Consider the following 16425-nt stretch of genomic DNA (forward strand, 5'->3'; position numbering starts at 1 on the left):
TTGATTTAAAACCAGGATGACTAGTCTAGTCAGATCGTCATCAGGAAGATGGGGGATGCTGCTATTTAAAGCATCCCTTTATCCCCAGGGCAGGGTTCAATGAAATAACATTAATCCAGGAAGAGTCAGCGAAGCGTGAACAGCCGTGGTGGGAAAGTGAGCACCAGGCTGCCATCAATTGCCAGCCAGCTGCCACCAGCCTGTCCCCCGGGCAGAGCCGGGGCACAGGGGCTGGAGCAGGGCCCTGCATCCCCGCTGCAAAGCGGTTCCACTGCTCTAAGGTCCTCAAGGGGAACCATCAGCTGAGCCTGGCCTTGGTCAGCCGATCAGCCTCTGCTCTGTTAACTTCTCTCTGCCACCCTTAGAGAAGCTCAACAGCTGACAGGGACAGAACTGGTTTGTTTTTACAGGCGTTTCCCAAGTAAGTAAGATCTTGTCAGAAAATGATACTGTGCTCAGAGCCTTTGCATTTTACCTGTCAGAACCCTAAGGAAGCAGTTGTGTGCTCCTGGCAGAGGAAAGGACTTAGGCTGATACATCAGTTCTGTCATTTGTAACTGCCTGCCTCCTTCATTTGCCTCTTGCTCTCTAATTGATCTTCCTGTGTAATTACATTTAGAGTTATTAGAGTGCATGTATTAGAGTTAAATTAGTGTGTAATGGATTGAAGCCAGATTGGGCTTAACAGATTTTCCCATTCTTGGTCACAGCAACACTTGTAACTTCAGAAAAAAAAGCAGCATAACTGAGGTAGAGGGGAAAGGTTGTTCTGGCACATCAAGACATCTCTCCTTTTCCACATGGATTTGTGTGTGTCTCTTCGTGCCTGCACATCCACTCGCCCCGAGACTGCAGAGGGACACTGGGCTGCACTGGATGATTGTCACAGTTGGTACAGGGACCACCATGTTCAACACTACTACACACGGAGCAAGAACGGGCAGGTGATGCTGGTATTCAGGGGCAGGAGTGGACAAAGCTGCCAAGGAGTAGATGTAGCCCATGTTCAGGAAGCAGTTCAACTGTGCTATGTTCCCTTTTAGTTTTTAGCCCTATTCTAACTACATTCCTTTTTTAAAAATTATTTTTATTTTAAATTATAGTTGCTGGGTGACAATTCAGACTGTGATTAACTGGCGCTAAATTCATAGCAAAATATAACTTGGATGGGTGCTTTTCATTAATTTTTTGACAGTACACCACTAACAACAATAACGAAAGCACACCTGGATTGCATTTCAAGATGGACTAGGTGACTTGGCAACAAGCAAGTCACTGAGGAAGCAGGGAAATTAGCTTGAAAGTCTCTTTTCCTCCTGTGTAACAGAAAGGCACTTCAGAAACAAACATTCTCATATTAGGGAATGTTACTGTGGGTACTGATTGTCACTGCAGCAGGATGGCATAATCAAACCAATCTGGGGACAAGAGACAACTTCACCTCACCTAGCCAGACACTGCTGCAAGCAGGACACTGATATCCCTACATTTTCCCATACAGTCTGAAGCTGCAAGATGGAACTACCTTCAGTCAGTTAAGAGAAGTCATCTGAAGGCGTCCTGAAGTCACTCCTTTAAGGCAGCTCTGTGGTCCCCAGCAGGGGGACAAGGCACACAAGGTAAGTACCTGGTGAACTAGGTGCTTAAAAGAACAGAATAATATATGAGTAAAAATTGCAGACTACTTCAAACTCATTGTTAGCCAGCAGACTTTCTTACGAAACAGAAATGAAATCAGTATTACATTCTGTCAGAAGTTCATCTTTACGTTCTCCTTCTGGTCATTTAAATAAAGCATTGTGAAGTTACCAAATTTATTCCCATTTCACACACATGCTGTTCTCAACTCATTACCACTGGCCTCCAGCAGCAATGCTGCCATTATGCACATTCAGGCACTCTGCAGCAGCTGGGAAGCTGCTTCATTTCTACGTAGGCTACAGCAACAGAGCAGGGTATCTGTAATGGGAGCCACAGGCTCCCCAGAATGAGAAACTCCAAGTAATGCAGTTATGGTAGGATGAGCTGGGAAGTACAACAGCCCTCATGGTGGATCTGCCATGGCTGCAGGTTAGCACTGCCCTCACCCTAAAACTGAATGTTCTTTTCCTGAGCAGTCCCCTTCCAAGCAGCTGCCTGGTACTTCCAGGTACAACTGGTTCCATCCACAGTAGGGCTTCCAAACACCAGCGTACCACTGCCTCCATGTGGATGGGTCTGGATGGCTTTCCAGGGAGATACAACTGGCCCAGAGTTGCTTTGGTTCAAAGACTGCAATTGTCCATATCTGGTATTTTACACATAATTACCTGGTTAGATCAGAAGAAAAACAATTATCTACTATGTATCTTGGTTCAAATGTAAACACCTGGCTCTTACAGTCAGCCCAACTTAAACTGTCTGGGTCTGCATTTCCTCTCTCTGTTAGAGATAACTTTCCTTTTTCCTTCTTTCCTGAGTAGCAGTTTACATGAGGACCTGCTTTAATTTTTGAAGGTCATTCTCTATCCTCCTAAGAATAAGGCTGAATATTGCAAAACCTAAAAGCAGAACAAATAGGGAAGTGAAATTTGAAACTGTTCCTCTGAAGACAAATGCAAAAAGTCTGTTGAGATGTCTGTCCTGTATAAAGACAGTTTGCTGTAGCCTTCAGAGCCTTCTTCTTCTAAGATGGGAATTTCTGCCAAGACACTCTACTCTTGGGGTCTGAGCAGTTCTTCCTGGAAACTAAGAGGAAGACTGCCTAGCTGTGAGCATGATGCCACATGGACTATCAGGGAAGGAAAAGGAGACTCAGAAGTCGAAGCATCAGGAAGCAGCAAAGGGGCTGCAGCAACTGTCTTGTTTGTATGGGGATGGGGGAACCCACATATCCAGTCTGTGGCAGCTGATTACAGAAGAGGCTCTGTGAACAGGGCAAGATAGTGTTCTGATGTTGTTTGGAGAAGGGAGGGAACACCCTACAGCAGAATTAGGAGCAAGATGCCTACAATTAAACACATACCAGAACTCTAGTCAACCTACAGATGAAGTACATACATAAACCTTATTAGGACAAGAATCCTCATTTTCAGGTATCTGCCATGTAGGGGAAAACATGCATATGACAATTGAAGTCCAAGATGAATTGCTTTACATAAACTACATTTATAAATCTTACCTGGAAAACATTCCCTAATAGGTAGTAAACCAGAAATCCCTATTCCAACCATACTGCAGCTATCCATGATCAAAGAAGGGAACTAAAAAAAGGTCATATCCTCAAGACACGCTTTTCAAACAGTGCACAAAACCAACTCGGTCATTGGTACTCCCTGCTGGGTACCACTCTCAGGAGAAAGTCCATGGCTTTCTAACAATACTGCCTTTCCTCTCTTCTTTTAAAATGAAGATTTCGATGGACTACAGTATTAATGACTCTCCTTTTCTTACACTTGAGGCACATAATTAATTGCTACAGATTCTTAACACAGCTATTCTAGTTCTACTTTAACACTACGTCAATACTAACCCTTTGAATGAAACTCATTCAACATGCAGCACACTTACCATGACAGCCTCTGCAGTTCATGAAATCTTTTTCTCCACCTCACATTTTTACAGAATCTATTAAAAAGTCGGAAGCTCCAGCTAGAGGTTTTTGAAGCTATGAGATGAGGATTAGACTACAGCAAGTCACAAATACGCAGCAATCCCAGAGACATTTTCAGTCCCATTGACCATGGAAGTAACCTATGTTTGTCATATAGAGGAGAGTCTATACTCCAGCTCAGTAGTTGTCCTTTGCTAAGTGTAAAACTTCCAGTGCACTGAAGAAATGACTTCACATTTTCATTAAACCTCAAAAAGGTTTTGGGGATATGTTAGAGCAGCTACATTATTTTTTATATATCAAGGAGAATAGCTTTTTTTCTTTTCCAGACTCAGTTTTCCAACAATTCTGCTATCAAAACCAATTTGTTCACACTTCAGACTACACAGGTCACAGTCATTCCCAGAAATTAACCTAGTTCTACAGAAACATTAGACACAAGTGAGGAGATGATGTACACGTAAAGAACAATTTGTCAGGGAGTATCAGTTCCAGGGTAGGCATGATGCAGACAGAGCCATGGATCAGCAGAGAGGTGCCTCCCTCTGGTGCTGACACCTCCAGTCCTGCCCAGCCAGCTTGCCTGTGTGCTGGGTTCCTCTGACTGTTCTCAACTGATCCAATCTCTTACCATCTCTCCGTGCAGGCTCCATACTGAACAGAAAAGAAAGCATCACTTATGCAAAACAGTCCATTTCAGACACCAGCTTTTGACAAGCTCCCAGTACTGAAAGCTTTGCATGCATCTTCAGCTGTCAGAACTTGTGACTTGCAGAATGTAAGACAAAACATGTTTAAACACAACTTAAGATTAAAAATAGCTCTTTATATAAAATGTCAAGAGGAAAAAATACACCGACTGCATGACAGACACGCAAATCATATCTTGAGTTTCCTGAGGGAGAGGGGGAGAAACTGTCTTGTCCTGATTACTGCCAGGTCTCAGGTCCTAACTACCAGACCATGCCTCCCCTACCGTATACTGTAAGCAGAGGAAACAATCACATAAACTGAAACCTTTTGGAAAAAAGTGCTCATGCTTTGGTCAAAACCATCAGACCCCTCCTAGCCTCTAAAACGGACACTTCAATCTCGCTTGCACATTGTGAAATAAACACATATGCAACATGTCCATGTTTTGATATGTATTTTTATTTCCCTGCAGTTTTCACTTATCAAGAACAAGTAACAGGGAAAGTTGTCTGAACTAGTGCATAAACAAACATTCTGAAACACCACTACACGTATCTAATTTACAAGAACCGTATAAAAAAAGTCACTAAAACACTACACTACGAAGGTGTCCAACGCTTACAGTCAGACTTTTTCCAACCCGTTACTTGCCTTGTAGCCACAGGAAAACTCTCCAAAATTGAAAAGACAATCTTGCCACAACCCTCCCTCCCCCCCACCACCTGGGATGGCTCGATATCTAGACATCCAATAATTAATTATTGCAATGATATATAATGCAATACATACCTGGTAAAATATCCTTTATGTGGTGTGTTACAGTTTTAAAGCCGGTTAAAATATGCAGTCTTCAGATAAAATGTCATCAGTTGAAAATTTTCTCATATCTGCACAACTTTATATGTGCTAGATGCATAATTTTCCTAGTCAGGTTTTTTTTTTTTTCCTGTGTAATTATTTTTATAAACTGGTATTATAAATAGAAATATACATTCAAAATATATGGAAAAGTGAGTTACTACATTAAATTTGCATGTATCGATCCATCCCTTTCCCCTGCACAGTAATAGAAAATACTATTTTGCCTTGAACTTCATATTTGACAGTGAAATGCCACTAAAGTATTTACCAAAAAGTCCATCTAGTCAAATTGTGAAACAAAATGAACCAAGTGAAAACTTTACATTTTCTTTAGAAAAAAATTACAAGAATTTTGTTTCCTAGCTATGAATCTTTAACTTTTTTTTTTTTAGACACAAAGTTGGATTTATTTGTACAAGATACAAAATGTAAACATGGCAAAATAAATAGTTAAAACAAGTGATGCAGGATCCCATTTCATGCTCATGATCCCATTAAAGAATTATTTTTTAATCCATTCAGTTGCAAATTCAAGTGCAAAAGCATGATGATGAATATCTACTATTCAAGTAACAGAAATAATATTGATGATACAAATAAACTATTTTACAAGGTAGTGATTTTCCCAATTTTACAAAATTTACATTATATATCGACTTAATACACGATATAATGATAGTCCATTTAGGTCCATTTTAGTTCTCTGTGATCCACAGAGTGCTGTATTTTGCATTCAGTTGGAATATAAACGACTACACCATTAGCACAGGTTGAGACACTGGTTTGAGGTTATGTCACTTCCATTGCTACTGTTGTCTCTGCTATGCCATTTAAACCCAGTCGTTCTGGTTCATGGTTCTCTCTGCAATAAAAGAAATATTCAACAGTTACAGGTGGAACAAGAGTATTTCCTTATGCAGTTTTAATGATTTCTTACATGCACGCTGTGTTTTACACAGCTGTTACCTGGATCAGGGAGAAACCTTAACACATACACTAGAAACAGATTAGCTAAAACTGAAGAACTGCACTAACTCCACTAACAGTGCAGTCCCTTCTACAAGATTATTGCATTTAACTGTAAATTCCCAGACTAAATTATGTACCAAAAAGTCTCCTGAAGGAGCAAAGTCAAGACAAACCACAATGACTCAGTGTCAGATAGCCTGTTAGTGACCAAAGCACTGGTCTCAGATTTTCCCACCCCAATTCCACTTTAGCACTAATGTAAAAAATCTGAAGGGTTTTCTCATTTATTATCTTTCTCTGTAGAGAAATCCAGGACCTATTCAGCTAAGGTTGTACTTTCCAAGGCATCTGCTGACATGACTTGAAAGACCCCTGACTTGAAGAAACTAAGTGCATTAATGATGTAAAAGGATGCTTTACAGCATGGTTGCTACTTTTAAAAATACCTCTCTCTCATTTTATGCACTGATTAAATTATACTCGCAATTTTCCACCTCAAAAAGCTCTTGTTAACCTCCCCAGAAGCATCAGGAAATAATCAGTATAATATATGTTATGGCTGTTATCCCAGCCACATTTGCTAACACCTTAATAACACTAATACTCATTTTTACTTTTCTAATTCATAACAAATGTAACTTCTTACAAACATTTTAAACATTTTTAAAGCAGAGCCTTAAAACAGCCCAAGCATTGTCACTTTCAGAAAATGTAGCCAACTGCAAGCTCTGCCACTCCTGTGAAACATCTTCAAAGTGTCCTGAAATAACAGTGCTGCTGTTCAATGAGAATAAACATCTATCTATCTACAAGGATGCAGGACGGCACGTATCTGGTCTGTACTTTACATGTGTATTTAATGCAGATATCCATATGTATGTATAGAATAGGTGTCAGCCTGCATCTCGGGCACACAAAGTTATGGAGAGAACATGTGGATAGTCTGATAGAATCTACCTGAAAGTGCTGCACGAGAAGGGACAAATGAAAATGGTTTAAACACAATGCAAGTTTACCAGAACCTCTGGTGCTCCAAATCAGTACAAATTATCTGGGGGTTAATCTGTGAAACCAGGCTCTGGTGGTTTGTCATGGCCATGCTGGATGGTTTTGTGAAGATAAAGCTACAAGGAAGTCTCTTAGAGGTGGCAACAACTCCACCGAGTGCTCTAGTGCAGAGCTGGGCACAGCTGTGGAGACACTTCTGTAGCACAAACATCAGGCAAACCCGCTCGAGCTTCCTGCAGACTCACCTTGCTATACTGCTGATGGCACTGCTAGGAGTTACCTTTGGCACTCTGTCCATGCTGGCAGCAACTGTGGCAAGTTTTAAGGCTGTTGGCGATGGTGCTGAAGTCCTTGTATTGATATGCACGTTGACTGGAGAAACAACACTGACGTTGTTGAGGTGCACCGCGTTCGTCAGGCAGGAATTGTTCATGGGAAGTGGCTGAGGGCTGCTTGTGCACAACGCTGGAATTAAGTGGTTTGTGGTGGTGTGGCCAACTGTCCTTACAAGCTGTACAGTTGAAATCCCTGGGCTGGATGATAAAGCCATGTTGGTGGAGTACAAAGTTCTGGAGGTTCCTGTTACAAAGCAAATGTTGGTCATTAAAAAGATGCCGTTCCTTAGAGTCAAAGCCAAAGATTAAACTTCAGGGTAATGCTTTAGGTAGGTATGTCACTGGAATTGGGCAAGAACCCGTTTTTTTAAAGATTCACAAAATGTAAAATCTTATAAATGTTTCTAGTTAACATTAGAAATATTTCATGGATTTTTTTTTCATTCACAATAACATCAGAAAGTGAAAAGAAGTTACTGTACGACAAAAAACTTTCATATTGCCCAGCTCTCTCTGTGTCATTTTAGATGCCTTAAATTTAAAGGGCAACATTCCCCATAAAAGTAAATTGAACAGGGAACACCTTAACTAGGCAACCTCAGAGGCTGACTGTGAAGCCAAATTCTGATGCTTTGGATTCACCTTCTCACCTCCCACCTTGCTCTGCTGGCAACATCAAGAGGTTCTGCAGAAAAGGTTTGCTGCAAAACTGGGGGTCTAAGACTAGGCAAAGTAGGAAACTGCTTTCAGATTATGCTGCAGTGCTTCACTTGCACTGCCAAGCTGTGAGAAACTTCAGGTGTCACAGTGCAGAATCATGCCTGAAGTTCTCTAGTTTCAGGCTGGTATCCCAGCTATTCACTGTTCCGGTTTTGATCACAGGGGAACTAGATTAATTTTTCCTTAGAATCTAAGTCCTGAAAAAAGATCTGCTTTCAGCTAATATTTCCTAATTTACAAGTCTTCCTACCCTCAGTAGGCGTAACTACTTTACATCATTGCCACTTACAGCTTTACAACAGTCCCAGAAGTCTTATTTTATTTGCAGAATATTTGCAATGGCTTCCATCAGCTGTCAGGCTGTGCACCACGTACTGGCATGGAACCACGTGCCTGACCTTACACCCCTCTAAACATTGCCTTCTCAGACAGGATCTTAAAGAATTAGGCATAGGTGTCTGTTTCTCTCCTGGACCTGTTCCAGTGTATTGATTTTATTCAGTTGTGTTTTTTCTCCCTCTACTCATTTCATATTATCATTAACCCAGCCTGGCAGAAGGTCTATAAAACTAGTTGCATCATTAGCTGTTAAAACAACAAATTACTCTAAAAACCTTGTACATGTTACAGCAGTCCGATGCCAAGTACCATTTGTCTCTGGGCAACATGGTTGCTGCACCAGCACGACTGGCACTGCTGCCTTCTGGTAACAGAGGTTCAGGAGAGGTGGGGGAAGGTAATGAAGCTCAATTTCTACACTTTTGTTTGAATTTGAGAGAAGTCCTAAACACAATGAAGCCCAAAACTCACAGTAATGTGAAAAGAAGTTGGTAAGTATGTTTTGTCTGAACATACAAGTGGGAGAATGACCCAACTGATGTAGCAACTTTTCTATTTCCTTTTCAATTTTCAATTTTCAAGCAAACGACATTCTGTTTTTTTTAAAATTGCACATCCACACCATTTTAAAAATGCTGTCACACTTATCATAATAAATTATTAAAAGGTAAAAGAATACAAAAGAAAACAGATCTTCCGATGTAAAAGAGAATTTGGTATTTTATTACCATATTAACCTCCATGTTACTGCACAGAAATATTTTCAAGAACAGTATTTTCAAGTATTCCAATTCATATGTTTTTTTGTTGTTTACCAAATAGTGTTTCAGAAATCAGAAATAAGATCATTTGACAAAACTCTCAGTTCACACTAGACCACGAGTTTTAAGAAATCATCACCTGAAGGCTGGACAACACCATTAATATTGTTGTGGCTGGTGTTCTGTTCCTTTGTTACCTCACTGCGACCAGGGGCAGGTGCACTAACCACTGCAGATGCAGCAAAGTGGGCACTGGCTGAATCAAGTGTTTTTGACATACAGTCAGAGGTGCTGGAGCCCTGTGAAAATGAAAAACAAAAAATTATTGGTTTTCTTTTTAACTATCCAAGTACAAAATGAAACACTGAGCTGGGATTCTTCACCATGAGCATGGTGAGACCCTGGCCCAGGTTGCCCAGGGATGCTGTGGCTGCCCCATCCCTGGCAGTGTTGAAGGGCAGGTTGGATGGGGCTTGGAGAAACCTGGTCTGGTGGGAGGTGTCCCTGCCCACACAAGGGGTTTGGGACTAGGTGATCTTTAAGGGAAAGGATTCTATAAAAACCACTCCACATTCTTTCTAAAATGTGTGGTATTTACCAGGGTGTGCTGGTTAGCGTGTAAGGGAGATGAACACCACAGTAAGCAGAAAGGAAGGGATCAGCACAGGACAACATTTCAGATGCATTACCTGTGCTTTTGGATGTGTCTGCTGTGAGGAATGCTGAGATTGCTGCTTCTGCTGAAGCTGAGCGAGCTGTTGCCTCTGCATTTGAACTAACTGCTGTTGATGTGTCTGAAATTGTTCTTCTGTGATACCCCCTGTTACTACAGAAAAGAAAGTGGAGCCAGTGTTAGATAGGCCTGCACAAACTCATACATCTAAAAATGCAAGACTGCATCCCTTTTTGAAAACAAGTGGTTGAAGACAACATACATTGTGTTAGATACTTGCAAACATCTTCACATAGTCTTATGTAAGGGAGAGGTCAAGCTAGATTTGTTTGTTGCATTCTTTTAGCAATGAATCAGTTTATAACAAAAGGATTTGCAGCTTTCCTTGCTTTTAAGCAGTCTCTATCTTTGGTGTGTTTCCCTGTGGTGGCTTTAAGCAAAAGCTTAAAGAAATTATTTTCCTGGTTTTCAGAAAACAAGCATGTCCTAAAAATCACAGCTGAGGAAGAAGACTGGGCTGAGCTGGGTGTCCTCTCTCCAGTGTACACTGGGAGTTTATTCCTGTACAACTTCCCTTCCTACAGTCCCTTAATATTGCCCCTTTCTCTGACACCAGGATGGACTCTTTAAAGGAAGCCTACACCTGGTATTTGAGAGATCCACCCCAACAGCACACCCTGAGTTCATGCATTTACTCTGTACACAGTTCTATACCAAGCCCCACTTGAAAGGACAATAAACTAACATACAATGGCCAAGCTAAACTCCAAGTCTAAGACTTTGTACACATTTGCCAATATAACAAAGCACCTTTTAATTAGCAAACCCAATTTGACCCTCCTATTTCACACTTTTTTTTTCCTGAAGGAAATACTTAAGTTTCACCTGAACAGGTTTTTCACCACAAATTATTTTTTTGTAAATGGAATAAGAATGCTATATGAGGACTAGATTAATGTAACCCCAGTAGTATCACACCCTCAATAAGTGAAGGGAATGAAGACATAACACCTGTTCTCAATACTCTCTGTGAAGAGCTTGTGAACTTGATAAACTGAAAATACTGTCAAGTGTTTTACATTAAACCCTGAGCTTTGTGCAGTCAATGCTACCTGAGAAGTAAGTTCTCCTAAGAGAAACTAAAGAGAGAATTCACTTTTCAAAGATTTCCATTAATTATACTGAAGCAGCTTGTTCTCAACTATATTTTCCAAAGACTGAAGCTGTCGTTCATCTCAAACACTTGATAATGTTTTCTGCAGAATCTAGGAGATGCTGAGCTAACGTTAATCATAGAATCACAGAATGCCAAGTTGAAAGGGACATCAAGAATCATCTGGTCCAACCTTTCTAGGTACTACTATAGTTTATATGTCCAATGTGGGGGAATCTACCACTTCCTTTGGGCATTCCAATGTTTGACTGTCCTCATGGTGAAAAATTTACTTCTTCTGTCCAACTGGAATCTCCCCAGGAGCAACGTGTGCCCATTAAAATATGAAGTGATCTGTCTTAGAGGGTCTGGTCTTTCATTTACTAGTTGTAATACCCAGAATTGCCCTGAAGCTTCATTCTGAATAAATACCAAAATTTAGACTTTGACTGTTCAGAAATTAGTATTGAAGCTTCTTGTCTATGGCTACATTATCAAAACAAGTTTCAACAGGTTAGGGGGGCACTTAAAAATCCAATGACTTATGCAGTTACTCTTATTAGATTCCAGGGAATTTTAATTTTCCAGGAATTTTAATTTCCAACATAGCCTAAAACCAAATTTACTTCCTGTGTAGCTTTACTTTGTTCTGCTTGCAAGATTCCTATGTGTTACTACAAGCATTTAACTCAATGTTCAGTCAGCTAAACCTGCTAGGTTCCCTCACAACAGTCTCCCAAAACGTGCTACATTACTACAGGCAACAGAGCCAAGAACAGCATTATGGAACATTACACATGTATGTAGTTCTATTTTTAAGCTCTTTAACAAATTCTAGAATGTGTCTTTTATTTTATTAAGTTTCCAAATGGCAAAAAAGAAATACCTAAAGTGCTTAAGTCATAATTAACTATTATTTGTCTGCAATGCTGGGGTATTCATCTAGGCACAACATTGCACTCCTTCAGGGACTGTAATGCCACAATATAGAAGCAGTCTCTGCATCAGAGGATCACCCAATTTATCTTTTCCATTTCCCTTCCTTCTCAGTTTGACACAGACCATGAAGTCATGAAACAGTCTACTCCGAGGTACAGGGAAGATTACCATAGTAATGTAATCATAGAATGGTTTTGGTTGGCAGGGACCTTAAAGATCATCCAGTTCCACCCCCCTGCATGGGCAGGGACACCTCCCACCAGCCCAGGTTGCTCCAAGCCCCATCCAACCTGGCCTTGAGCACTTCCAGGGATGGGGCAGCCACAGCTTCTCTGGGCAACCTGGGCCAGGGTCTCACCACCCTCACAGCAAAGAATTTGCTGCTAATGTCAAGGAAGGGAGCAGGAAGGGCAGTAATTCCCCATCTCTATCGCTGCCTCAGGCACAGCTGGACAATAGCAAGCCAAGGCCAGTTAAACCCTGCTTTTTAGCATTTTATTCCCCAAATACCCACCACCTACAAGAAAGCAAAGATAAAAGTGAAGAGTTAGACCTGATCACACTCACAATGCAACTGCTTCCCGTCTTACCTACAACATAAAAAGGATGTCAGGAGAGTAGATGGATTGGAAGGGAATTTGGAGAACAACAACAACAAAATGAAGCCCAAGACACAAAACTTGTCTCCATCAAAATAAAGCTCCTTGTTCCCTTCCAATCCCCCCGGATTGGGCAGTGGCATCTCAAGCGGCCCAGCTGGCACTGGGAACCAAGCTCAGGTTCTCACAGACACCCCACAGCCAGCAACAAAACCAGTCAAAGGAATTCAGAGGTGTACTGGGACCAGGACACTTGCCACAGACACTTGTGAACACTTCAGAAACATGAACCACCTCACCTCGTCCCCCTGCAATGCTGGCAGCTCACCCGCACGTTTCATGGCTGGGAAACTCAGTGTTCCCTCAGTCCAGCTCGGCCAGCCCCCCATTCCCTGACATTAACTATCACCCAGAAAGATTCATGTTATTCAGGACAAAAGCAGTTCCTTTAGGAAGGTCTCACATCTGAAGCCTCAGCACAGGAAATACGTGGACCAGTTGGAAAGGATCCAGAGAAGGGCCACAAAGATGATCCAAGGGCTGGAGCAGCTCTGCTCTGGAGACAGGCTGGGAGAGTTGGGGTGTTCAGCCTGGAGAAGAGAAGGCTCCAGGGAGACCTGAGAGCACCTTCCAGTGCCTGAAGGGGCTCCAGGAAAGCTGGGGAGGGGCTTTTCACCAGAGAGGGCAGTGATAGGACAAGGGGTAATGGTTTTAAACTGAAAGAGGGAAGATGTAGGTTAGATATCAGGAATAAATTCTTCACCATGAGGATACTGAAGTGCTGGAATAGGTTGCCCAAGGAAGCTGTGGCTGCCCCGTCCCTGGAGGTGTTCAAGGGCAGGTTGGATGAGGCTTATGCAACCTGGTCTGGTGGGAGGTGTCCCTGCCCATGGCAGGGGACTGGAACCTGACGATCTTTAAGGCCCCTTCCAACCTTTGTCATTCTATGATCTTTGTAAGACCACAAAACAAAGTGGATCTTAACTTATTTTTCTAAGAAAAAGGAATAACAAACATTCCCCACTCCCACTGTTTAGCTTGTATCTGAATTAACAGCTTGCTCCCAAGCACAGGACACCCCCGTGATCTGTTACCCACACTGACAAGCCTGGAGCCCACTGAGCACTGCCATCCCAACACAACCATCAAGAGCTTTCACACAATCACTGCCCTTCAGGTTTTTCAAGCCAAATTCTCAACCACTAGTATTAATAATCACTTATGCCTCTTTATGTCGAAATTCCCCTCAGTTCACTACCTATCACCAGATATTTATTCAGTGGTCAGACTGAACTCAGCTGTTAGCCTTGTTACAGAACAGCAGATGTTCATTAGCACATTTAATATAATTTGCTTCTGCCAAATCACATTGAAGGGTCCTAGGAAAAAAGAAAAAGAAGCAAACCTTGACAATGTCCCAAGGTAGCCTTTAAGGTCACAGTTACGTGCAAGTGATCTATACTACTTATAAAAGGTTCTGTTTACCAGAATTTTAGCTTCCACTGCTGAGTATCAATATTTTCTATTTTTACCATGGCCTGAATGTACTGAAACACTACAACAGAAAGGGGTAAAAAAGTCCATGTGAAATGAAGTCTTCCAGCCTCCTCTCCTCCTTGACAGCTTTGGTTCATTATGTCACTTCTCTTAGGATTTGAAGGCTGCCCTGAACATGGTATTTTGTTCCATAAGTAAAACGCTTCAACTATGAATGTCATCACCTGTAGCTGTGCTTTGTATCTAGGGACAAGGTGAGTAAAAAGGGACCTGTTTGAGTGTGTCACTGGGACTGAAGCAGCCTGGAAGCCAAGTGCAACACATTGACTGTACTACCAACTGCTCTAGAGTTTGCTTAAGGCCTGCTTCTTTCTTCAGTCCCCAAAATTAGCTGAGTTGCACTCTAGAAATTCAGCTAGCATGTTCAGTATTTCTTAGCTGCCCTAAGTAGTACCACCTACAAATTCCTGCTAGCTTCCTTCCTCCATCTTCCCGATGATCAGTTGCTCATCAGTTAATCTCATTTTACATTGAACAGAGAATTCTTCTGGAGGTCTCTCTGGCTAAGAGATCAGCTTAGTTTTCCAAATTGAGTGCGTAAGACCACAAAATATTTCATACAACTGACCAAAGGGATCAGACTGTTTCAGTGCCCTTGTCTCAAAGCTCCTCAAATTCAGTTTTCCCATCTGCAGTTCTTATGAGCAAGAGGGCAATTTAGCTTGAAACAGTGGTTCTTTATTCATGCACAGATTAGGCACTTTCAAGAAAAAAAACAGTCACATATTTTTAAAATCAGTCTGTCTGTACAATGCCTAGTATTTGTGGAAATGCCAGAGTACGAGTTGTTTTATTTATACAAATGAAAAATATAATGCAGAGGTAACTTTGAACACTCTTATGCACCAAAACCCAAAGCAAGCAACTCCACATCTTCTCTAAACTAAAAATAAAATAAAAAATCAAAGCCAACCAGTGTAACTACTGTCATTGTTGCCTCTAGAGGCAGCTTTATGCACCCAAGTAAGTGTGCTATAAAACCCATTTATTTCGTCAATCATCTCCAAGACAGAATTACTTTAATAAATGCAGTGGTAGTACCTGTGCTTATTTAATGCACAACCAGACTCTGACCAGCCCTTTCCAAACTTACTCACTGTTTACCAATGAGAACATCTAACAGCAGTGCCTCTTGCTGGCTCAGTTATTTGGTGAAGAATCCTGTGGTCTATTGAATTTGATCCTTTACCAGAATTACAGGATCTGTTTTGTAATTTAAATCTGGAAGGAAAAAAGTCTTCCATAACCATAAATGTCCCTGTATAATGGACTTCAACTACTGAGTGATCTCTATTCCAATCTAAATGTATTCTTCAGATGATTTATAAAATGATATAAGTTAATTACTATTCCTTTACAAAGTGGCTTAGATACAACAGATTTGTTTTCATGCCTTTTTTTTTTTAGCTATTTCTCTAGTCTCTCCCACCATTAAAATGTATATTTATCTATTCTTTCTTTTACTTCTCTTTTCCTAAGTGTGCAAATCCTGAAGCACGTGAGTGCTAGTCCACATGCATGTATCAGGTCTGTCCTTAATTTGCTATGTAGCACCAACAATTAGGTTTTTTATTCTTGTTGAGGGTATTACCTGAACCAGGAAGGGCTGACTTTTTTTTTTTCTCTTACGTATACAGTGCCCTACCAAAACTGAGGCATCCTTTTCCCTCAATATACTGCTTAAATGCTGTTGTCATTTTTTGTTTTCTTATTACGTGCCATTTTTCCTACAGCTACAGGAATTCTCTTGAATTGCTGCATTTATGCTGAAGCCAGGGATGGAGATTTCACAAGTGTCTTCAACCTTTTCTCCTTCACTCATTTTTTCATATACTATTACAGTCAGATATATCAGTTTCCATCCCAAAATATTCCCCTAGTTTCTTAGGTAAAATCCACCCTGAGGGGACAAAAAAGTCTCCTCAGAGCAGAATTCAAGGCCTCAAAGTTTTGACTGATAATTATCATATTCTCATTAAAAACTTTACAGAGAGAAATCATCAACTTAGCCTATATCCTTTTAAGCAACTTTCCTTACCTTGGAGCCATCATACTTTATTCATGCAAACCGAAATCTCGCAGTATCACTGGCTATAAAGAGCTACCAGCAAATCCTTCGTTGTTCCTGACAGCTTCTAGTCCACGTTTCACATCTTTAACTCTGACAAAGTACTCCTTTCTATTTTCTGAACTTGCTTTACCAAGACATCTCTTGATGCTTATCAA

General features: G+C 41.1%; 1 protein-coding gene across 2 annotated transcripts in view; it reads right to left on the minus strand.

The window, feature by feature from the left end:
- Nucleotides 1–4728: 4728 nt before the first annotated feature.
- The window catches only part of EPC2 (enhancer of polycomb homolog 2), a 48571-nt gene continuing 36874 nt past the window's right edge, over nt 4729–16425 (minus strand). For both annotated transcript variants that reach the window (XM_051623519.1, XM_051623520.1), the window contains exons 11-14: nt 9968–10104; nt 9418–9577; nt 7369–7702; nt 4729–6008 (exon numbers count right to left, since the gene is read on the minus strand). In XM_051623519.1, coding sequence (XP_051479479.1) covers nt 5936–6008; nt 7369–7702; nt 9418–9577; nt 9968–10104 — 704 coding nt within the window. In that variant the 3' untranslated portion in view covers nt 4729–5935. The remainder of the gene's footprint in view (nt 6009–7368; nt 7703–9417; nt 9578–9967; nt 10105–16425) is intronic.

Source organism: Apus apus, chromosome 6, assembly GCF_020740795.1.
Source record: "Apus apus isolate bApuApu2 chromosome 6, bApuApu2.pri.cur, whole genome shotgun sequence".
NCBI lineage: Eukaryota > Metazoa > Chordata > Aves > Apodiformes > Apodidae > Apus > Apus apus.